The sequence below is a fragment of the Numida meleagris genome, chromosome 4 (assembly GCF_002078875.1).
Source record: "Numida meleagris isolate 19003 breed g44 Domestic line chromosome 4, NumMel1.0, whole genome shotgun sequence".
Lineage (NCBI taxonomy): Eukaryota > Metazoa > Chordata > Aves > Galliformes > Numididae > Numida > Numida meleagris.
Window position 1 is genome coordinate 66,643,830 of NC_034412.1, and position 24,757 is coordinate 66,668,586.

At 41.8% G+C, this 24,757-nt stretch overlaps 1 protein-coding gene and 1 long non-coding RNA gene across 3 annotated transcripts; both read right to left on the reverse strand.

Moving 5' to 3' along the window:
• Window positions 1,999–24,304, reverse strand: UBE2D3 (ubiquitin conjugating enzyme E2 D3). 2 transcript variants are annotated; one of them, XM_021396066.1, is made up of 7 exons: window positions 23,806–24,304; window positions 9,899–9,962; window positions 9,783–9,814; window positions 7,455–7,532; window positions 6,551–6,656; window positions 5,128–5,221; window positions 1,999–3,492 (listed from the first exon to the last, which is right to left on the reverse strand). In XM_021396066.1, the coding sequence occupies exons 1-7, from the start codon at window positions 24,298–24,300 to the stop codon at window positions 3,447–3,449; spliced, it is 915 nt and encodes a 304-aa protein (XP_021251741.1). In that variant the 5' UTR covers window positions 24,301–24,304; the 3' UTR covers window positions 1,999–3,446. The 2 variants fall into 2 exon arrangements, with proteins under 2 accessions (XP_021251741.1, XP_021251742.1); XM_021396067.1 differs by lacking the exon at window positions 23,806–24,304 and adding an exon at window positions 22,735–22,773.
• Window positions 21,027–22,728, reverse strand: LOC110398435. The gene is made up of 2 exons (XR_002438380.1): window positions 21,962–22,728; window positions 21,027–21,879 (listed from the first exon to the last, which is right to left on the reverse strand). It is a non-coding gene; the product is annotated as an uncharacterized LOC110398435 (long non-coding RNA).

The window sequence follows — 24,757 nt, forward strand, 5'->3', positions numbered from 1 at the left end:
TTTGCTTCACACAACTCACTAAAGGAAACGGTCGTTTTAGTGTAGTCTTCACAGATTAAAGTTACAAAAAAAAAAGATTTTTTTTTGACGTCTATAAACACGGCATGTAATCTTCAACTGAATTCCGATGTTTACCACATCTTAAGTGCTATTAAAGACTTGTTGCTAGTAATTCAGAATAAATTTTCACTCCACAACTCATGAGCTTATTGGATCCGCTTCAGATTGCGATGCACATAAAAGACTATTTTTTATAATAGTGAAGTATTTGAACTAAAACTCTAAGAACAATTGGAAGAGGTTGCAGAAAAGACAAAAGTTATTTATTTAGCACATTTCTGGCTGAAAATGTTTAAATGATCAAGACCTTTTAATTAATGCTAATTCTTCTTTACCTAAGCAGTTATCAAATCTAACAAGACTGGTACATTTTACACTTAGATTAACCAGTTGTTTTTTAATCAATTGCCAGACTGCAGTTCCATCCCTCCACAGTAATCAGACTGTACTCTTGTGGTCTGTGTAAAAACAGACTTTTATTTCAGAAATACTATGCTTATAATGTCTTTATTTTCTATAAACACTGTCAAATAAAAGCCACTTACAAAATGAGATTTTATTCAATTCAGTAGTTTTAGGATGGAGTTGACTCCTGAGTTCTGAAGCTATTATTATAATTTGAAATCCTAAAGTATTTAATAAAGAGCTGGGCATGACAACTCAACTTCAGTGCTTTCCAAAACCTTCAGTTTTCACAAGTTCAAATCATACTTTTCTTCCCCCATGTTTCACTACAACTGAGACCTTCTAGACTTGTGCTAGGTAGACTTACATATTGAGGTAATCACTAATTAACCTTTTTGTTTTTGCATAAGTTCTTGAATTCTTTCACTTCCTTCTGGGCTCATGCTAGCCAGTTTCTCTCCTCAACACCTCCCGCCTTCAAGACTGAGCCCCAGTATAACTTCAGGGGAAGCCTGCACACTACCCAAGACTGTTTTGAGGATAGAACACTTGCTATTTCCCATCTTGTAAACATAAGAGCATGATCTCTGGCACACATGTGTAACATCTACAATTCACCAATCATTCTCTCATCAAAATACATGCTTTCCACTTACTGAAAATGATCACAAAGTACCTACCATCAGGAAGTACATGAGAAATACACAGAAGTCCAGGCAAGATTTCCACCTTCCACACAACATTTTCCTATCTTCTTTCCTGACCCTCACTCATCCACACCTCCTTGAGTTTTACAAGTTTCGGTGCCTTACAGATCTCACATCTTTCTAGTTGACCACAATGGTGATTTCAGTGGCCATGGCTCCAAGACAAAGTAATAAGCATTATATTAACACAGTTACCACAAAGGTAAGAGCAACATACTTGCCAGATTACAGATACAGGCTTTTACCTTGATTGCAATGCTATTGGCAGCTGCATTTCAAGTATACTCAATTCCAGAAAACTGGCACAAGTCAAAACCTTTGGTTAGCGAGGCAGAAATACTACACAAATTGCAGCTTCACAAACAAACCTATAAACATGTCATTTCAGTGAGGCATGCACTGTTAAAGACAGCCTGGCTTTCTTAATTTCAAGCCAACTTTAAAAAAAAGTTCACTTTCATATTTTAAAACCAGAACAAATCATGTCCAAACTACATACTCAGTTTCTTTTTATATAAAAATTAAGGTTTAACATTTATTTTACATCTAGCTTTCCACATCCATGTGGGGACAAGGAATCAGAATGTACATAACTATAAGCTGTGCAAAAGTGGTGCCAGTGCGAAGTCACAGATGCACAATAAACTGATAGTACAAGACTAGAGAAAATGAAGCTATGGATGTTAAGAATGGAGACAAAAAAAACCAAACAAGGAAAAATATGAAAGAAGAGGGCAGGAAACAGGAGAGCCGGATGCTTAATAATGCCCTTGTTGCTGCAAAGATAAACTAATGGCACAAGACAATGTTTCTTGTAGAACAAAAATCCAATAGCAATGAGTCTTTATTCACGTTTAGTCACCTGACATGAGGAAAGTGTCTGTTGCATTAAAATAGTCATTAATGTAAATGGCAGCATGGCTGAACAAGTCCTTTTCAATGGTAACGAACATCCCACATAGTAAATTCACTTCAACACAGCCTCATGACAATTCCCACATCAAAACAGTACTTTATTTTATATTTTTGCCTCATGATTACTCCCATATTAAGATCTTTCAGCTATCAAGCGTACAAGGTGAAGAAAAAGGTTCTCAGTCAGCAAACACAGGTGCATCAGGAAGCATCTCCACAATACACCACTTCAGATCTGCTGGGTCCCAAGTCCATCCTTGAACGCTGGGCTCCCAGCACCACGTGTAGCACACTACTAAGGCTACACTACTATGTTAGCTTATTAATTCTGCATACATCAGGCCGAACAATGTGTCAACCTGCAACAGACTGAGCATTATAACTGAAAATGGCAAAAGATTCACTCTATTGAACTTCACATCATTATTTGATGTTAAACAATGAGGCAAATCCCAACAGTATATACAAAAACCAGCTTTGCTTTTACAAAAGATTTTGTTTCCCATATTGATTAATCCAGGCAGCTAACTCATTGGTTTATGCAACTTTATTGAAGAAAATAAATCAATTACTAGTAGAGCTATTAGTTGATCACTCATCCATTTACAACTTGCATCATTTATTCAGTGCTATATTAAACAGTGTTTTGGAAGACAGATTAACTAATAGCTCCAAGCCTCCTAACAAAATTTAAATGAATTACAAAAATGTTCTTAGACCCTATTTTGGAATACAAGGGATGTTTGACTTCCAATTTCCATTCTCTGTAAAACAAGAACTGGTCATTCCTTTATTGACATGCATAAGATACATCACATTTTCTGTTCTGCTGATGCTATAGATTCAGTACCAATTCTCCACACACATCAGTTATGAGCAAATGTATATAATAAAACCTCAGTTCTCTAACACTAGAAGGTTTGTAACAAGATGGATGTTGCTACAGCAATGTTACTTCTTTGATGGGAGAAAACTGAACATCCATCTCCTCTCACCCCTTCCAGGTGGTATCTTCAGTATCTGTTAGAGCAATGAGGAATGTATTTTTTTAATCTCATAACCAAGTTAGAATGAAGACATTGGCCACATAATACACATGCTCCATTAAAAAAAAAATTCTGAATCTTGGGCAATTGTTCTTGTGTAACTACTTTACAGATTCTAAAAGCAGTTATTGTCCAAAGCTGGAAGAACTAAAGCCTTCTCAGATGAGCATGTGCATGAATGGAAGGAGGTAAACAAAAAAATAAAAAAGATGAGGTCTGATAGGGGAGCAGCCGGATAAGAAAATCAAAAAAGGAACAGTAATTTAAAGTTTATTCCAGCTATAATGCAGGTTATTCTGACTTTAAGGTAGCATCACATGGCATACTTCTGAGTCCATTCCCGAGATATTCTGTTGTACCTGCAAAGAACAACAGAACTGAGTTACTGCCAGCATGAAAACAATTCCCTAAACTGTTAATGATGAAGTATGACTTTAACCCCACCTCCTGATTCTCTTCACATCAAGAAAAGCCTCTGTTTTTAATAACATAAAGTGAAAAAACTCAAATCCCTCCCTAGACTAACCATGATGTTCTTAAATTTACATGAAACAGTTCAAAATCAAGTCAAGCATATTTGATAGAGGTCTGCTGAGAATAACTACTCAAGTGGAAGGCGCGAATAACTACTCAAGTGGAAGGCACATAGACCACTTGGAGTAGGAGGGGCAGAGGGAGTGTTTTGTTTAAATATTGTTCTTAGATAAAGATTACAGGGGATTACATGCCATAAGTAAAGATTACTTGGTTAATAATATCATTGCATTTAGAATTTGTCAAATTTCTTGTTTTACAGTAAAATAATAGTAAATTCTCTTCATACTTTGTATTTTCTTTCCACATTAATATACTGCTGAAATAATTTTTAGAAAGGATAATATTATCTAAGTATACTCCCTCCACAGGAATTGAGCTGACAATTAGTTTATACTTAACTCCATGCTTGTCAGTAAGAAGTTAATTTTCAACTATACAAGCAGAACATAATCCCCATACATTTTCCTAGTCTGCAATATATAAAAGACAAACACTGGTGAATAATACAAGTTGAAATTTGGATTGTCCAAATTCTTGCATACCTATGTATGAGGTCTGATTACATTGTACTGCTTCCAGGGCACCACTTTTAATGAAATTCTGGCAAAATCTGGGTAAATACTTGACAGAACAAGTTGACAAGCTGGCTCAAACATGGTAATTATTTCATACTTTTTTGTTGTTGTTGTTTTTGCCATGCAAGAGCAGTATCTGTGAGAAATAGTGACTGGCCAATACATTTCACACTAACCACAGATCAAGCTGTTAAATATTCAAGTTCAGTAACTGGTCCATCCATTATCTGTTAGTTAATCCAGTGCCTTAAAGCATGCAGCACTCAAGTGCTGACAAGTTTCCATTTTGTTAAATGCACCGTAATGTGCAGACATTCTTACCCTACAGCATAGCGTATTTCTCTGTCCACTCTCTTGCTAACCTATTGTACCTAATTGGACAAGTATATTTAGCATTAATATATTTATATAAAACAAACGAAGGCTACTTTATGTCATTCTATCTGTGGAAAAAGTTTAAAACATGTAAGGAATAAAAACAGTTATTTCAACACAGATAGGAAAAAATTACGAAGCTTTTTTCAAGGGGAAACTTTCAAATTAAAGACCAAGTTGCTACTAAAAATAGCACCATAATAACAAAGCTATCTTTTCCTCCATCTGAATATCTATCCTATTTACCATAGTAAGCCAATAAATGGCAACGTGTACTTCCAAATGTTGCCATACTTGCAAGAAAAAGCAGCTTCCTTCTCTCTTAACTTCAAAGATACTAAGCCCCATTGTTTAAATTACTTACTATCAAGAATAGATATTACTTTGACACACAGTTCTCTTCATTCCAGATTTCCTACTAAAGGCTCACTCAGTACATCTGCTGTTTGAGAAAGCACTCTTAATCAAGTCTGTTAGAATATTTCTCTTACGCAATTCCGTACTTACTTGTCTCTGTCTGTTTTATAGATACGTGCAATCTCTGGCACTAGAGGGTCATCTGGATTTGGATCACATAACAGTGAACAAATGGATAAGAGAACTGTAAAAAAACATAAGTATCAATCGCAAAACAGGAGCAATCATCTTCAAGTACAGTTCTTTGCATTAGCATGTCAGGACACCAGAGAACCCAAACTTTTCCCCTGACATATGGCCAGAATAAATTTGTAGCCCACTCTAAATAAATACACACAAGATATGAATCACTTAAAAGTTCATAAGAAATAGATATATATATATTTTACCAATTCTTATATCTTTCAGTTAGCATACATAAGAACAGCACTGTTGTTTATCCCCTGCACTGTGATGAAAGGCAACAGTCAATTTAAAGCATGTTATTATGTATTCTGATGACAAGTACATTCCATGTTTTAATTACTAAAACTAGGCCTTATTCATTTACTTTTGATCAGGTTGATTTTTTTCTCTGTACTATTTAAGACAATATACCCCATTCTGCATTGATAAAGCTACATGTAGGTTATAAATAAGTAACACTGATGTAGTCTGCATCCTCTACTCTCACAGCAATTTGGAAAGAAAAACAATAGTGACAACATTAAGAAGTAGGGCATCCACATCCAGATCACAAACCTACTCCTTGCACAAGCAGGAATTACAAGTTTTATGAACAAAGGAGCACTTTGATGGATCTTTTGAAGCTACAGTGACCAGTACCTTTGAGGCAAAAAAGAATTTGATCATCGTGAAAACATTTGAGTATTCAGTGTTATTTAGTATATTAAAATGAAAAAGGCAAAGCTTCTACTACAGCATAACATCAACGTATCCTGAAGTATAACCACAACGTTTAGTTTGTGAAGTTCATGCAATGCCAGCACACAGCAGCTGAAAGCAACATTTATGAACAATCACTTTTGCTAACTTCAGAGATGTGACAACATAATGCAGCATGCAATCCTAGACAGACTCAACAAAAAAAAAAGAAACAAACCATGATTACAATACTAAAAATGAAAACCATCTTTAAACTGATATGTAAGTATGTATTTTTACATGGAGAGTAGGAAACAAGCACTGTCTCCACTTTAAGTTGGAATATACCACTGCAATCCTTCCTCAATCCAACTGCTAGTAGCTTACTCTGGGACTAAGCTATTACGCTCTGCTAAGAATACTGCAGCAAATAAGCAGGCAGATAAGGCCTTCAAACAACCAGTTAGAAGCAGGTATTTGAAAAAACAAAACTTCATTTACAAATGCCTTAAGATATCATTATTAAATTGGCAAAAACACAGGCTGGATTGAAGAAAAACTCAAGAGATGGGCAGGAACTCAAGAGAATTAAAGCTAAAAGCAAAGTATTCAAGACCAGATGGGAACATCTCTCCTTCACAAAAGTTACCTTTAGAAATAGTTAAAGCAGGAGACCACTGTGATCTTAGAATATCAAGACAAATGCTGCCATTACTGTTAATATTTGGATGATAGATTCTTGTTGTAAATGCAACCTGCAACAACAACAAAAAAAAGATACTAAGAGTTTGGTTTGGTTTATGACAACAATATCACCTTCTGTTCTCAGTCAAGCTGAGAGTTAACTCAATTTCCTGCAAAAGAAAAGAATTAAGCAGTTAAACCCTATCACAGATTCATGGAAAGTACTCTCAATATCCAAATATCATTGTGCTTCAGAGAGAAGGCAAATGGTAGGCTGTGCTTTAATCACGGGTGCCAGCATGACAATGAAGATGCTCAGCTGAAGTGTTTGAACCACAGCAACAGCACCGTCACAAAGCTGAAGAATTCCAAATGTTATGGTTATTTCCAGCATGCACTTTCATATTGAAAGAAAATTGGCAGACATGCTTTTCTGTAGTTTTACCAGCTATTATTATTTCATAACTACTGCCAAATTCTAAGAGATACAATCATCACTGACTTCAAACACTCACCAAGAGTCATGTTTTTGTAGAATATTCCTAACAGCTATACTGTAAGACTCTGACAGCCCCCTGAGCAAGAATTCTGTTTTAACACAAAGCTAGTAAGTTCTCCTAACAATCACGAAAAACAAAAATATAACTAAACACTAATCCAAGACATTCAGAACTCATGAATTTGCTCCTAAAAATGTATGCCAACATACCTATTTTTCTTATAAAGAGGGACCTAGGTATTTAAAACACTGTAAGAATGCATGAAAAAGCAAGTCCTTGACAACATTAGAACACAGATGCCGGCATTTTCTGTCCTCTAGTTGGTTCCTTAAAGACAGCTAACATCACAGATGAGAAAGCAATACTTACCTTAGGTGGCTTGAAAGGGTAGTCTGTAGGAAAGTGAATTGTCAAGAAGAATACACCACCCTGATATGGACTGTCATTCTGCCAAAGTAAACAAATAATTCTCCTATTATCATCCTTCGGACAAATTCCAAGATGTTTTAAAATACATAAAGAATCTTGTTTAAATGGCTGAACTGACTATTACACCAGTGTAACAGACTTAAGTTAACATTCAGTTACTACTTCCTTAGGTATGTGATACTGAACAGACGTCTCTCTCTCCAGATGGACCTCTCTGAGCTGATGCTTCAAAGAAAACTCTGCCAATCCAATCAGAACAATTTGACCAAAGCATCTCAGTCTCCCTGAGATGGCCAATTCAATGGTAACAGAGTGCAAGTACTGTCTAACAAATGCAAAAATGAATAGTGTTTGGAGTGTATTTGTTATAACCACCCTATTTTACTACAGCCAAGGGCCTCCCATAAGTTCTACCTTTAGCCTTAGGTGCTGCTTAGTACTCCAAAAAAACTAACAATACATAGCTAACTCCTTGTTCCTTGGGGTTGGGGACAATAAAAAAACTCATCAAGATTAAAGTGAATTCTTCCTCTTTTCTGTAAAAGAAGTTCAGCATTATCAGGAATTGGGAGAGTACTGCACATTACCCCTGCAACAAGGCAACAATAGTAGGAATAATTAATTTAGGCCTTAACTATTAACAATTCAGTTTTTGGAAAAAACTGACAGGAAGCAGAGGATAAAAGGAGTGACTAAATATTGATTGCGTAAGTTACTAGTTACAAGAAGAAAGATGTTGCAAGAAGTTTTTCTTTGAAACTACAATTAAATTTCCAAGGTGAAGATAACAATTTTTCTGTTTAAATTGAAAACAGCAACATAACTCCAGGTTCATGGCTATCGAAAATGAATGTGGGACACAGAGTACATTTCTGAATTACTTGTTAACTGAATCTTTATGTTCACTGTAAGAACATTTCACACTGACGTAAGGAAGACACCACGTCTCTCTCAGCTAAACAGCAGCAAATGAAATTCCACAACACAACACAAGGGACTCGAAACTGAAAACACATAGGTCATATCTTACACAATATCCTACCAAAAACCTAGCAATAGATGTAACCTCTTGTATGTGGTCAAGGGTACTATACAAGGCCTTGAGAAACAACCCTTTTATTTCACATTTTAGCAATTGCAGGAGCAAACTCCTCCCAGAAAATGCTGAAACTGAAGCTGACAAACTAATACAAGTGCTCTTACATCTTATTAAGAAAATCACAGCCTGTGTAATACCCTATAGCAGAGCAGAAATCCCAGATGATTGGTACTGCCCTTGTCTTTTATTAAAGGCACTAAGCAGCACCAGAGGTGCACTAGAGCTACTAATACCACACTGCCAGGCCAATTTTGAAGCAGGCATACAGATCTTTTTGATCGACACCACAGAAACCATACAGGAAAAGAAAGGAGCTGTACACTGTTAAACCAGAAGCTAAAAATAATAATGCCATTTTAAAATTCAACTGATGTTTAATACCTTATGACCATGCGGACACTAGGTACATAAAATCAAACTCAGTACAGTACAGAACATGTCTTGTATTTCAAATGATTTTATCTTTTTGAGGGACCTAGTTACAAGCAATGACGACCAGAGATTCAGGAACGAGAAGACGTTTTTCCAATGAAATCAACCTTTGATATGCAAACTTTCAGTGGTGATCTACTTAAAACGTGCTTGTAGCTATACAGAGTAGGACAATCCAGCATTATCAACACTTAACTCCTACTCTGAGCCTCACCAGAACCATAAATTTGGGGATCTGGGTCTACTGGCATCTGATATTGGTCTCAAGTTATAAAAAGTTCTCTAAATATAGATAATTAGCCCTGAGAACTGCAGATGTCAAGTGCTCACATGTTATGGTTTTAGTTAGTGCAAGTACTTGCCTTCTTTAACAAGGAAATATGAATACTCAAGTTTCAGTTGTGTACTGTACATTTTACACACCGGATTCTCCTCAGTCATAATTCAAAGTGTAGAAACAGTTAAATGCTAGAAGTAAGGTGGTAACAGCTTACATTGTTCTAGAAATTATTTCAGCCCAAATGAGTCCTGATATAAATATCCCAGCAACAAAATTGTGTTCAGACTAATTTTTTTTTTCCTCTTTCATTTTCTGTTACTGTAAGGAATACCTCTAGAGCTACTGCCTGATAATGGGAGTTAAAAAAGAAAGAAAAGCAAAACAGGAAAAAACCACAGGTTCTTCCTGAATAGAAACTACTAGCTTAATATTACATCACAAGAATTAGCATACTTACAGGTCCCATAATTGTGGCTTGCCAATGAAACACTACAAAAGAAAAACTCCGCATTATTATCTAGGCATGGTATGCTTTGTGTTAGTAGACAAAACATAAAACGTAAGATTACTTACTGTCATCTCCAACGGGACCTGCTGAACACTGTGCTGGAGGATCGCGAGCTAAGTCACTAAGTTCCTTTGGAAGAAACAAAAAAAAAAAAGATCTGTTCAGAGGAGGAACGCTAATGAATTCAACAGTCATTTTCAATTCATATCCAGCAAAAATCTCTCAAAGTTTTTCCATGAACAAATACAGAAGAATGTGCAGTAACAACTACTCGAATCAACAGATCAGAAACATCTTTGTAAAAGACAACTGGCTATACTGGACATAAAGGTCAACAATTACGATAACTACACTTTTCCAAGTAAATACCAATACTTTTTATTCCTGTTAAGACACCTCAACTGGAAAAGGGACAAAGCGAACAGGTCACCGAGTCTGAAGTTAAACCCAAAGTCTAACCAGTTTCTGATCATTATTTTCAAGGTCAAAGTCTTAACCAGAGAAGCCTTAAGCTGGAAATGAGAAAGCTATGGTTAGTTTTCATGACACAGGAAGCACTATGTGTATACGATTCGATACTAAAATTCAGAACAACCAGTTGCTTTTTTTCCCCCCACTGCCTCCCGCAGGAATACATTTTTCATAAGATAAAGCAGACAAGAACATTAAAGATGTTGACAAATATTGGAACCAGGCAAAGTATCTGTACTTTTTATTTTAAACTGTATATTTATGACAATTCTGCCTTTAAAATTCCGAATAAGATGCAGAAGCCAGTTCCCCTGCTCCCTTGTTTCACAGGGAACGAAAACAGAAACTTAAGAATGGAGGATTCCTTGTCTAGTATCAAGATTGTGGTGATAAATCTCAGAAACTCTGGATTCATTTAAACACTCTGTAGGTTACTTGATTGGATGGTGTATTTTCTAACAAAATGCTGGCTTTCAGTTAGAGAACATAGCAGATACCTTCCCTCTTTCCTGCTGTTTTTTTGAACCTAAAAATGGCTTTGGGAACTTGTCTAAATCTGCACTTGTCAAGTCACAAGAAAGGGGAAAACCTTCTGTCCTTCTCCCAGATATTAGCAGTCGCACCCAAGTTATTTTACTACAGGTCCACACAAGCCATTAAAACAAGAAGTTTCCATTACATTCTCAGACTTTTAAGAAACCCAGGCATACCTGTTATGTTGAAAACACGCAGATTTGGACCAGACAGCAACCAGCTCTGCCTGGGAAAAGCCTGATGTCTATCTTTTAGATTTGACAAATTCTACATTTGATGAAAATTCAGTAAATGTAAGCCAACACAAAATGAGTAGAAAAATAAATTACTTTCAATTTCAATACCTTGTTCTCGTAAACACAGGAAGAGAGGAAAACACTACTCCAACATGTAGAAGCCCATAGGCTCTAAAAACACCTGAGACCAGCATTTCCCCTCCCTATACATGTTGATTTTCATCACTTTCCAACTAACCTGATTTGAATTTTGCGCTGGAATGTGACTGTACAGAAAATTGGAATTGCATCAGTTTTCATAAGCAACGGCACAGTGAAATGAGTGTTACCATCCATTTCAGCACTGCTGTTAGAATTAGCTAGGTTGGAAAAGACCTACAGGATCATCCAGTCCAGTTACTTGCAAGGGTGGACAGCAGCTCTCTTTGGAGCACAGGGAACCCCTTTACAGCACACTCCTCTATCACACAGCACTCCCCTATTACTGCTGGGGGGTCCCTGGAACATTATTATTTCTGCAGTGAAATACCTCTTCTCAGGACCATTTGTTGTTCCATGGATATGCTAAGTTAGATTCAGATCATCTATGTAAAGACAAAGAAGAAATGTAAAAACTTTCATATTGAAAGTTTTAAAAAAAAAACAACTCAGGTTCCCCCTCAACATACACTTAGCAAATAAAGGCAGTCCAGTTCAGTAGGCTGACTTCCATCTAAATGCCCTTCCAATTACAAGAATCATCAGTCAATTGTTTATGATATCCGGGAAAAAATTCCCCCGCTTTGTACCTTAAAACAAATTGTAGCAATGGAAGATGCAGAAAGACTATTCTTAGATTTTAATGTACTTATGTTGTTATTACATTATTTGATTTAATCTGGGAAGACCACCCTTTTCTGGAAAACTATTATGGGGACGAAGAACTATGGAATGGCTCTTCACAAAGTTTATAGACATTACGAAAATGAGCAGCATGAAGACAAGAAGGGCAAGGAAAGACCAGTCTATATTTGGAAAGTCAGAGGTACGTACAACAGCCTAGAGAGCTCTTTAAAAGTACTACTGCCTTCAGAGAAACAAGAAAACAGTATTTTGGTTAAAAAACAGTTGACAAATACATTTTATCAATAATTCCAGTAGGAAAAGCAAGCAAGTAGGACTGCAAATGTAAGAAAAGTATTTAAGACGCATCAGTGAAAACTTTGTGCAAAAAAAAAAAAAAGACTTCAGTAATTTTAAGAATAATTTACAAACTGAAACACATGAGTTTTCATGCTCCAGTAATCCAAGACTCAAAATACAGGTCCATAGAGAGTTAGCCCTTTTAACTACAGAAACGAGTCTGGGGAACAGGCAAGCAGTAATTTTCATAAACTAAAGGTCTCAAGTTTTGTCTGGCCCAAAACACTAAAGTACAAAAAAAACCCTAACTGTGCTAAACAAAGCAATTCAAAGTAGAGATAAGGCTAGGAACACGATACACTACTCAGTATTTCCACCACAGAACAAGTGATTTTACTGACTGAAGTCAGAAATACAAGAGAGGTAGCACTCATTCTTGCATTCTCTCCATGAACCCTTAGGTACCACAGTCATAAGAATAAAATTGGGAGCGAAGCTGTTTGTTTCAGCAGTGTACGTGCTGGGGAAGAACCAAGGCAGACACAAGGAACAGCAGCCAGCTCTTCCTGCTCCCAGTAACACCAGGCCGATATTTGCCTTGTTGGTAGCGTGTGACACCTCACAGCTACACAAAAGGAGGGAGGGCTTCTTCTGAAAACGGAGCAGAAAGTTCTCTCCATAACTTTCAGAGATGCCTGTTTCCAAAAGCTACAGCTCTGCTGAATGCAAGGGGCGAACTGGAAGAACTAGAAACTAGGCAGGCACAGACATACAGCTGTGACACGAGCGCATTTGTTCAGGAAAGGGAGGAGCCTCCTTCCCAGCAACCCAGCAGCAGACCCAATGCTGACCTTCCTCCTTAGCTCAGCCGACGAGACCAACAATTCCGCAACAGGCAAGTGCTTCATCTGACAGTATTTCCAAAAGCAGAACTAAGGGTGGTAATTGCCAGGGACTGATAAAAGCTCCAAATTGTTCCCCAGCTTTCACCTGCTTCTCACTAAGACAATATGACCACATCAAGTTTCACCCTTCAAAGTGGTGTTTAATACTTTATAAAACACTAGAAGCATTCCCCAGTGCTGCTCTAAGCACGAGGGCTTTATGACGTCCACATTCCTTCTGCTGCACTGCCAATCTACAGCTTTGCAGCTTTTTGCTTACACCCAGTTTCAGCGGCGCTCCCCTTTGTTAAGGCATACACCAAGTTACATCTCAAACTGTTTTAAAAACACCCGAAGCAGAACCCACACTTTCCCAGAGCCAGATGTCCTATTTTTCATTTTCCAGGTGGCTTAGGAAAAAAAATAGGTATTTTCCCAAGAAGCCAATTCCCAAGGCTTTACATGGAAACACTTGCACAGAGGCTGATTCAGGGGTGCACTGCACACCCACTTGGAAAGGATGAGTCTTGAATTACAGCCATGACTAGTAGTCTCTGGCTCTGCCACAGGTTTCCGGTGTAGCTCCAGCGTATCACCACTGCTGCCCCAGTTTCCAAATATAACGTTGTGATAGCTCCCGCTCCTCCCCAGGGAAGATTAGTCACGCAGCATTTTGCAGGTTTAAGCACTATTTAAGGAGTGAGCACCCATGCCAGAGGACAGTGGTAGCGTGTACAGGATGATATATAGGTACAGTTTTGCACCAGTTTTGGAAAACTTACGGAAAAACGGAAGTATGACAACATCAACAGACAGACCCGCTTCCACACTACATGCCATGGTTTACTGCCAGTTTCAGATTAAGGCTGTAGTAAATGTAGTTTTACTGGAAAATTCTCACACACCCCTCTCTATATAAGTTCAGTGAAATTAGCCAAAAAATAAACCAGTATTTTAATGCCAAAATACGTAAAACACTAAGCAGCTGCTTGTTTTGCATAAAAATAATCGTAACTAACGTAGAAAACATGGCATTCACTTCTACTGGTGATCTAAAACACTGGCATGTGACTGTGAATGCAGGACTATGATCCCTGGTGATATTATAAATGACAGAAATGCCCCTTTTCAAAAACAAATTGACTGAAAAGCTCTGAAGAAGCCTCACACCACCAGTTGCTTAAAAAAAACATTACAGCAATCATTTAAACGGTGAAGAAAATTCAAAGAATGTTCAAAGAATGACCAAGGATGCCTCACCCAAACGCACAAGCAAGACCGTGAAGGTAAATACTTTAGGCAACCAGCTGCTCGTCTCACAAACATGTTCAAGCCTCAGCAAATCCAGCAGCAAATGATGGCTTGATGCATAAGCAAGCTGCCTTCCCATATGCAACCAAGCTGAGCAGTCACTGCCAGCCCCTTTGCTTCCCACTTCTCAGAACTCACACTCCCTGTGGCTCCACTGGTGCATTTTTCTAGTTTAAGCTGGAAACAGTCAGCTTTATTTTTAATGATGGTAGCAGCTGACTTAAACACAGAGTGACAAAACACCACTCATCTTCACAGCCATAAATATACAGTTAAATTTAATACTGGTTGGTAACACAATTACTCGTTGAAATCATAAACTAGCAGCTTTCTGGTCTTGTCAGGAAAGAATAGGGATGATTTGCTTTAAGTTTTCTGATGCTAACTTGTATTGCATTAGAGGGAGGGAAAGGTAACATTCAGTTAGATCAGAAATTTAAAAACAACAACAACAAGCAAACAAAAACATCACTTAAGCCAAACAAAAAGCAGCATTTCTTAATCAGGGTGTTTGTCTAACACAGTCTGTGTCAACAGTTCAAACACTAAGCATCCAAAAATTCATCACTCTATTAGTCTTTAGTCATTAGCTCACTGCTGAAAACAGCTTAAAAAAGAAAGGATTGGAAGCAGCTATAAACGGAGGGGAAGAACATTTAAGCCTGTTTGAAGATTAAGAAGTGTCAGCCAGCAAAGAACTACTGCTTTATCCCACACACCTGCATCCACAACATTCATTCCAGCATGAAAATTAATTATCCCTGGAAGCAGAAATTAACAGTTTGAAAAACGTGGATTTTTAAGCAGAATAGGAACACACTGGTACAATACACATCACAAGCGTAACCAGCAGAAAATTACCAGTTTTAAACAAGCTGGCCTTTTGGCTAGCACTTAAAACTAAGGATTAAAAATATATGTATAATAATAGCGCATAATAAAGGTGTAGGCTGATGTTTACAGAAAACAACGCGGGCCAAAGAGCAGAGTACTTCTTAAGAAATGCCAGGCACCATGACCAGGAACATAACAGTGGTGATAATCCCCATCATTATCATTTTGCATGTTCTACTTTTCAGGCCTGTCCGTTCTGTAGTCTTTAGTATTAAAGCTTTCAGCTTACCTGCTGCACATTGCTCGTACAATGTATAACAACAATATCACAATGATGTATTAAAAAATAAGACACTGAAATAGCCAATTCTTAAACCTAGGACTCAAAGAAGGAAGTGCCAGACTGCTGTGCAAGTCTAATAAAGTCACTTTGTGTGCTTGGACTGTGATACCAACCACACCGATGTCTACAAGCTATCTCTTTCAAGAACTCACCGTCCACTACCTGAGACAGTGGTGAATGAGGCTATTGTCTACAGCTCTTCTCACCAGCTCTCAAGTTTGGAAGGTGTACAATGTAGGTAATGGCTTCCAGCAAATTTCACTGTTACTGCAGCTGAAGTGGCGCTATTGTGCTCCAAACTTTCCCAGAGAGCACCTCTGCAAACTGGCAGATCTGACAGGAAAAGAAGGTCACTCACTAAAGGCGTTCAGAACAAACTTCAAAAAAGGTGTCAGGAACTCACCTGTTGTGCTTTGGACTCAAAGGTATGCTTTTTTCACTCCAAAGTAACCAAAATCCACAGAACAATCTTACCAAAGATTTAGAAAAGCTGACTTCTGTAGCCACATGAATTCTGACATGTAACAGCTACCACTCCTTGAAAATAACAGTGCTACTAAAACACATGCTCCCAGCATAGAACACAGATTGTGCACACTGACTAAAATATTCTGAAGGATAAGTGCAAAGTACCTGTTAACTACCTCTTCATTCAGTGATAACTGAGTGTTCTACCTCCCTCTTTCCCAAGCTCTCTTGTGCCAGAACCCTGAAACTTGTGCTTTTTATTTACAAATTTGTCCTCTGAAAACCATACCTACCACCTGTTTTGTGACCCAGGACAATAGGGCAGCGCTCCCAGACAAAGGTCAGCAGTGAAAGCCAGCCACAAGGGGAGAAGTGAGCTACGCCTAACTAAACGGAACAGGACAATTGGGGAAGGAAGGAGTGCATTAAATTCAGCAAATAAACTCAAAATGGTGCACTTGGAAAAAAAAATCACATTCAAAGTGTGGCACTCTCGTCTGACTGCCACCACTCAACAACGAGATTTTGGGATGGCGACAGACAATTTCACACCAACACATCCCAGGTGGATGCTGGGCTTTGAGGTGAGGGCCTCCCACCATCTTGTTGCCCAGCGTTCGAGGCCTCCACCAGAAGGCACAGCTATTTGGGATCCACACAACAGCGTTTGCCAGGCTGCATCAAATAACAACCTTGGGAATGGTCATGAATGGGGCAGGCTTTTACAGAAATTACAAGTGGCCTTAATTGTGTGTTTAACCTCTATGTCTCCACTTAATTAAAGATGCAAGAACTCTCCTTGTTCTCAAGGAAACGCATGGAAAAGAACTGCATGACAGAAAGTCATTAAATTAATATTGTGATGAACAATGCCACCTCTGTAATGACAAGGAGTGCAGTTCATTCACCGTTTAGATGTAGTCTGAAATACTATTCTAAAATTTAAATATTTAAACTAAATGAAAATCAACTCTCCTTTAACAAAGTTCTTTTGATTTTGACTGTTCCTCATTTTGCATTAATTCCCAGATGCACACAAAAGCTTATGATAGATGCATACAATTATAGGGATATTTCATGAACGTGACAGTGCGTCATCGTGGAGGTAATTCTTCCACCACCTTATTTACAGCTGTACAATTCTGCTACCATCTTATGCTGTTGTGTACAACCACAGTGGGTCTCTGATCAGAACAGCGAGTGGCAGGGAGGCAGAACTAAGGACTGTCTATACAACTACAGTCTGCTCATACTGAGCCAATGACGTAAACGCATTCCCAGGTAGTTTCTGAGGCAAACTTCAGATGCTCTGACACTTGTCTCAGCTATCTAGAGAATACTGACGTCCAGAAGGCTTTTTAGGAGAAGACAGAAACAAACAAACAAAAAAACACAACAGTGATTGTAAGTGTATTTATGAAGACACTGCAGCCACCACCCTGAACTGCAGCAACAGAACGGGGGGCACCGCTCATCTGGAAAATCATCATTCAGGAGGTTCTACACTGTTCAATGAAAGAACACAGTAAACCCAAGTCTAACAGGAGAAACCAAGTTTGCAGTCATCTGATTTACAGTACTGGCTGGCATTATTACTTGGACAGGCAAGCAAAGGTTGGGAAATATTACCTTAGAGCAGACTATTTACCAGGAACCCAAAGCTGCTTCTGGCAGAGGACAAGTGCTGAGCACCTGGCCAGCCCAGCTGCAGGGCCCAGAGGAAGCTCCCCATAAAACCAGCTGAGCGCAGCACACAGCACAGCTTTCATGCCCCCTCCGCCCAGCTGACCTACAGTGTGCCAGTACCCACCCCCAGTTCTGCTGCAGCTCTGGTGTCCAGATGCTCGGGAAAGGATTAAACTTCTGTTTCATCACTCTTCCACTGGGTCAGAGCATTTGCAAAGCAGACTGAAATCCTCCCTTTCTCAAAACTAGAACAAAAAGTAACCAACTGTATTAGGAAAAACTGCAGCAGACCTTGAAGAAGTGTAATATATCATGTCTCTCAAAGGGATGAGGGTCAGAACAAAGGCTTCCTTCACACCAAATTTTAATATCGAAACTTACTATTGATGAGAAGGCTCTCAATAATGTTTAAAACTATAGTAATAATAAAAAAGTCTTCTTTCCCTTCAGCTTTCCATCTGGAATCCTGCAGTGCTCTGTGTGGCTCACTTTTCAGTAATAAACCTTGTCCTGAAGTGTTTCACAAAGGGTTGAGAAAGGCACAGATGCCAACTTAAACTCGTGAACGTAATTTTAACTAACTTTTTGCATGGCTTGCCCGGTACAACCTATCACATTTCATGTAACGGATCAGCATCCCATGAAAAACACACTAAAGATTTTCTAAAAAACCCAAAAAACCAAATAACAAAAAACACCTCCAATACTTCCAATTTAGAGCTTGAGGTATTAAATGCAGGCTCAAGAAGTTCACAAAACTATCCATCTTGTGCAGTTCAATATAGCTCAATACTCTGCTTCTGTCAAGTTGGCTTTAACAGGAATTATGTTTAAGAACGTGCTGCTGTCTGCAAACATATACACATTATCACAGCAGCTCTCACTTCTTACCCCAGCTAGTTTAGTTTTTTCTGCATATTACACAGGCAGGTGACTACATCACCTCTGTCACAGGAGAAAATGCACACCTAGAACTCAAACATTTCTCGAGTGGCTGGGGACCGTGCACTCAGCAGGAGGGTTGAAACTCAATGATCTTTGAGGTCCTTCTCAACCCAGGCCATTCTATGATTCTATGAACATTTCAATGTAAGCTACAGCACGTTAGCCTGAACCACCAAAAGTCAGCCTATGCTGAGATAGACTTAACAGCAGAGTGCAGACCACACACTCCCATCTGCCAACTCTGACACACAGGGGAGGGAGGGAGGGAGGGACCTACAGCAGAACACAGGGCAGACAGTTAAAGTAGCAAAACCTTCATATCTGCAACGGAAAGATTTATCCGAGATGGCGCATCGAGACCCTAATCTGAACTGCACACAGGCTCCACCCCTTTTCACTCCCCCTTACCAGCTGTCACCATGGCTCCAGCTGAGTGCAGAACCTCTGCTCCCTCCTTTCCTCCTCAGCCCAGCCCAGCAGGCGCAGGGGCTGCTGCCAGGCTGCTGAGGTGCTGGGGCAGGGGGGGAACAGAGATGCCTTGGGCAGGAGGCGATTCACTGCTGCACTTTCTGCAGCTGCTGTTACAGCTGTTTGCAGCCTTCCTCCCCTTTGGTTACCCATTCTCGTAACAGTGCAAAGAAGGGCATTGCTGCTACAGCTCTGCTTACTGACTGCAGGCAGCTGGAAAGAGCTCATTTCACAAAATTCTACAGCAGCTCTCTTGCAGAAGAGATACTGGCATAGGGAATAATATCAAATGCACTGGCTTGCTTTCAAAAAACAAATCTTTAGAAGCTGGAATGATCGTAAAGAAAATGCTGGCCAGACAACCTTTTACCCAGTGCATTATCCCACCCAAACCCTTCAGCACAGTAGAGTCTGTTTGTAAGGTATGCAAGTACTATCTAATGGAATATTGATCTCCAAAGTTCTGTAAATTACTTAAGTGAGATTACAGCCCCTTCCTCCGCCCATCCCAGCGCAGACATTTAAAGACCTGTGCTGACTGGGAACCCATTTCACAAGCACAGTGCCCAGTTAATGTGGAGAAATCTTTACATTCCTGCAGCTTAAACTTCCTAGTTAAGGAATCTTTCATTTTCCACTCTCATCAAGAACAACCAGTTCCTAAAGTAGGACCTTCACAGTAAGCACTGGACTTGAACACGGGTAGCAAATCTACCCACTTAAGAAGTACTATTTACATTTTAATAATATTCATTTTGTAGTACAAATGTAATTTCTGACTACTCCGATAATCTAAATCCTAAGCAAAATTTAACCGATGACAGCTTTCAGCTGATGCTAAATAATTTTATTCTAGTTTAAAACAAACAAGCACACAAAAAACCAAAGTTGTTCCACACTAGTTCTGCCCAAACACTACACAGTAGAACCTCGTGATTTGAAAACCCCCAATCCCAGATGACCTTTCTAACCACAAAGTGGTGAAGCCACATGGTGTTATCTACTTAAGACAAAACTTGGCCTATCCAGGCATACTCAAAACAGTTACAGTGAAATAAGTATCAAAAGGTAATGCAACGCATTCAGTGCATTCACAAAGGTTAAAGCATTTTAACTGATCTTTCACCAACTGTGCTTCGTTAGCTAGTTAACCTTAATTTTCTGAGCCCCAACCATATAAATCCAAACTTATTTCCAGGCATTCATTCAAAGCATAAGATAAATAACTTCAAGATATTTAATAATTTTGAATGAGCCCAGCAAACAAAGTCTAAAACTACCTCCCAAATGTAGCAATGCAGCTACAAGTAATGTATACTGTAATAATAATATAATAAATAATAATATTATGTACATTGCTACAAGCAATGTAGCATGCAAGTAATACAGCTTTTATTCGGAGAAGAAAACTTCATTCCAACAGCTAGCTTTTCTAGTTAAGTTCTTATATTTTTGTCCCATGTTAAAAAGAAAATGGTTACAAAGAAACTTATCAAGTAGGTTTTATAACCTTTTACCCGGATCACCTTTACAAAAGCTACACCTTTGGTTAAACTGACTCAGATCTGTCGCACTGCCTTCATCCCCGCACACCGCATCCCATCTCTTAAAAATATTATCGTCTCCAGGGCTAGCAGCATCTCTTACTCTGAGCATTTGGAAGAGGGTGGTGGGGGGGAGTAAAGCTACAATTAAATACACATCTAGGAACAGTGCTGGAGGCTGTAACCTCGAGGAAAACTGTTTTTCAGCCTCCAGTCTGCCACTGCCAGCGGAAGCCCTCTATTCGTACTTAAGCACAGATAAATGGTTTTGCCACGTTCAGCCTTTAGCTTCCAAGATGCCAACTCCCCTAAAGTTTTTCCAGTAAATTACCCCCAACACAAAGATGATGGCTTGTACTGCGTTTAATCAAATGGACACAAAACACAGCCGGCACACGCTTTGTCAAGGATTTCACAGAAGAGACATTTCATATAAACATCTCCATCTCCTGTGTTTGCTCTACATTTAGGCCTTTTATATCACTTCATTCCATGCGTGTTTATAGCACTGACAGAAGGGATACGTACCAATTACATCATCTCCGCAAGTTTTACCTGTTTTATACATTCCCAACTCCACATTCCAGAGTAATAAAAGTTTCCCTGCTCCAGCGATGTAACACATCGGAGCCGGAAGTGTCAACGCTGCAGCAATTACGGGACACACGTTTAGCAGTCACCACTCAAGGCTTCCAAGAGCGTGAAGCAGACACGCAGCAGGCATTTACATACAAGCTTCATTTGTTTCATTGCCATTATGCTTATTTGAGGGGAAAAAAAAATTCATTCTCACGAAAGGAAGCCGTTAAAATTAAGACATAGTTTCCCATTATTCCATAGCAAAAGCACTTCACTGGTATAATAAAACAGCTGCCACTCTTCTGTAAAACACACCGTGCCAATAAATCAGAGGTCTGCCAGTTGAATGCAGGCCACTCTCAGGGCAGATGGCAAAGACTTGAGGATGAGATCCAGCATAACGTCATCTTCCTGGGACTGGCTGTGTACCTGAAGATTCCTTCAGCGGGGAGAGCGCTAACAGCACGTTCCAGAAGTAGGGACCCAACATACCAATTCCGGGTGCTTCCGTGTCCGAGCCAAAAAGCAGTCTGTGAGTTACATGAGAAGGAGGGGCGGCTGTATTGTGAACGTGTAGCATGCTTCAGGTTGCATTCACATGCTCCAACACAATCTGAGACTCTGATTTATGAAGTGTAATAAAGAATTTTATTTTACTCAGAACACAGGTCCATAAAGATGGAATCAAAGAGCCTAAAAGTACCTTTCCCAGTGCGTCTGGGACGTCATCTGCTGCAGATGACAAGTTCTCGCCCTGACAGGTAATGCCACGAGTCAGCCTCAATCAGCCGTGCGTGATTACAATGTTCTGAGGTCCTGGTCTCTCTTTAGCCTGCTCTGACGTGGTGCCAACTGCCTACTACAAGGAAGCAGAGTTTCAAGGTCTGATCTGTGACCTTACAGGGGATCCCAGATCACCAGCAACAGAGTGCCATTCCTTGGCTTTACTGGCTGGTAAGATTAAAACCTAAATTAAAAACAACTTCATTATAAAATTATTTCTCCTATTTCTGGATCCCAGCCTCAATCTCAGTAAATATTTTTATTGGAAACCACACTTTGAAAGAAAGCAGCTTGCAAGCAATGCTTTCAGTCTGCCACACATCACCATTTTGATGTTCCAGGTCGGGAAAAACAAAATTGAAACCATAAACCCCACGTGAATTTGGAAGCCTATCCTGTAGCACCCTGTGATGAAATGGACTAAAAATAGCACCTTCAAAACAAATACCAAGCCCACACCAAAAACTCTGCACCAACCCTTTGACCCTACACCCCAGCACTGGGGGAAGCAGGACGAACGCGGGCCCAGGAACCACACGCAGCAGGCCCAGAGCACACAGCCAGAAAGGACTTTCTCATTCACAAGTTATGCTGAAGCGTTTTAAGGTTTTGACCACCAGATTTCGATGCAGAGGGAGGCAAACGGCCCCCCTACGTAACCATCATCCCTTCGTTTTAACAGGAAACTCTTACCTCCAGCGCCAGAGCACGTTTCATAAGCACGAGCTGATGACAAAGCACCCAGGGAGGCTCCTAGCTGTGCACAACTCGAGTGATATCACCGCTAATACGGGGAAACAACTTCTGACGGCAGATTCTAAAGAAATTGTTTTGAAACCCTCGGGAGAGCGCGGCAACTTGAAGACATCCGTGAGACTAAAACGAACCAGGAGCCGATTTACAACGCTCGGGGGCCATCCTCCCACTAACGAACCATACCCAAGCTCGTTCCGACCAGGCAGCACCCCGACCCCGCGCACGGCCCGGCTCAGAGGCGGCACACCCCGCGGCCCCGGCCCGGCCGCAGCCGTTCTGCCATCTTGGCTGCAACGGCCGAGACAGCGCTCCCCGCTCCGGCGGCACCAAAGCCCCCATCCTGCCGAGGAGAGCCGGCCGGCGGCCTGGGGGCAGAGCTGCCCCGCCAGCCGCCCGCGAGCCCCGAGCCGGCAGCCTCCTTCCTTCGCCGGGAACGGTTTACACTATCATCACCCCGGCATTTTTTCCGACTTAGCTGTGAAGTTGCTCCACCCGGCCCCGATTGTGCAACGCGCGGCCTCGGCGCGGCGCTTCCGCCGCCGGTGGGGCCGTGCGGGGCGGCGGGGCCGAGCCCGGCCCCGGGGAGCGCGGAGTGTGCGCGCCGCGTTCCCGCGGGCGGCGGGATCCCGGAAAGGGCCCGGAGCCGCCGAGCCGCCGCCATCTTACAATGCGGGAAAGGCGCCGCACGCCGCGGAGAGGCCGGGAGGACCGCTCGGCGCAGCGGGGAGGGCCCAGAGCGCCCGAGAAGCCCCATCCGCCGCGGCCGGAGCGGGCGAGGGCTCGGCGGGGCCTAGCGCGACCGGTGGGGCCGTCCGCGGGGCCGCCTCCGGCCGGCGGGGTGCGGCAGCGGCCCGGGCCCGTCGGGGCGAGGACAGCGCGGCCGGGCCGCTCTCGGCGGGCGGTGTGGCGCAGCGCCTCCATGATGAAACGACAAAAAAAAAAAAAAAAAAAAAAAAAAACAAACCGAAAAAAACGGCGAGAAGCGAGGGCGGGGCGCGGGCCGCTCACCTTGTTGATGCGTTTCAGCGCCATTGTGTGCGAGTGCCGCCGCCGCCGGGGCCGTCTGTGCGCCGCGGTGACTCCGCGCTCCGCTCGCGCTGCGGGGGGGCCGGGAGGAGGGCGCGAGGAGGAGGAGGAGAAGGAAGGCGGGGAGGGGGAGGGGGCAGCAGCGCCGCTCCTTCCTGCGGAAGCAGCCGAGGGGGGCGCCCGAGCGGAGTGGAGAGCGGCGGGCGGCAGAGCCCTGCGGACAGCGGGCAGTGCGGCTCGGGGAGCGCTGCGCCCGCCGCTTCCCGTCACCGCCGGGAGGAGCAGCAGGAGGAAGGGGGAACCGCGAGGCGCCACCCGACAAAGACGAGAGAAGAGAGGAGAGCAGCTTGCAGCGCCGCCGTCGCCGGCCGGGCCCGAACCCGGGGGGGGGGGAGAGAAGGGGGCGGAGCGTGCCTGACGCCAGCCACACCCCAGGGGCTGCACACGGAGGGGCGGGAAAGCGGCGTCAGGGGGCATTGTGGCTCCGCCCCCGCAGCGGGGTGGGAGGGTCTCGCGAGAGTTGGGCGCGAGCCGCGCCGACGCAGAGGAAGGGAGAGGGTGGTTTGGGCCCTCCCTGCCGAGCGGCGCCTCTGCGGTGCCGCTCCCCGCCCCCCCCCGGTACTGACGGCGGACCGCCGCCCTGCCCGGCGTAGCTGTGCGCGCACAAAATGGCGGCGGTTGGGCCTACATCGCTGCGGTGACACGGCAGTATCCTTCCGCGTGAGGCCGCTTCGCACCTCACCGGCCCTGTGTCCTTGCGCTGCCGCGGAAATGAGCTCTGCCCGTGCTCGCTTCGGCGCGTACAGAAACGTAAAATAACGCAGCCCTATCGTCTGCTCCCGGTGCTGCTGCCCGCCCGGCCGGGTGCGGCAACGGGCAGCGCAGCGCTGACGAGGAAGGGGGGGTCTCGCGGAGGAGCGGCGGCCCCGGAACA

What these genes read in the sequence shown, in the direction of transcription:
- UBE2D3 (XM_021396066.1), bottom strand. Translation starts at nt 24,300, where the DNA reads ATGCCCCCTGACGCCGCTTTCCCGCCCCTCCGTGTGCAGCCCCTGGGG. An exon ending in CGCTGAAACGCATCAACAAG is followed by an intron (nt 9,963 to 23,805) that starts GTGAGCGGCCCG and finishes TTTCTTCCAAAG; the next exon opens with GAACTTAGTGACTTAGCTCG. An exon ending in TATAAAACAGACAGAGACAA is followed by an intron (nt 3,493 to 5,127) that starts GTAAGTACGGAA and finishes TGTTCTTTGCAG; the next exon opens with GTACAACAGAATATCTCGGG.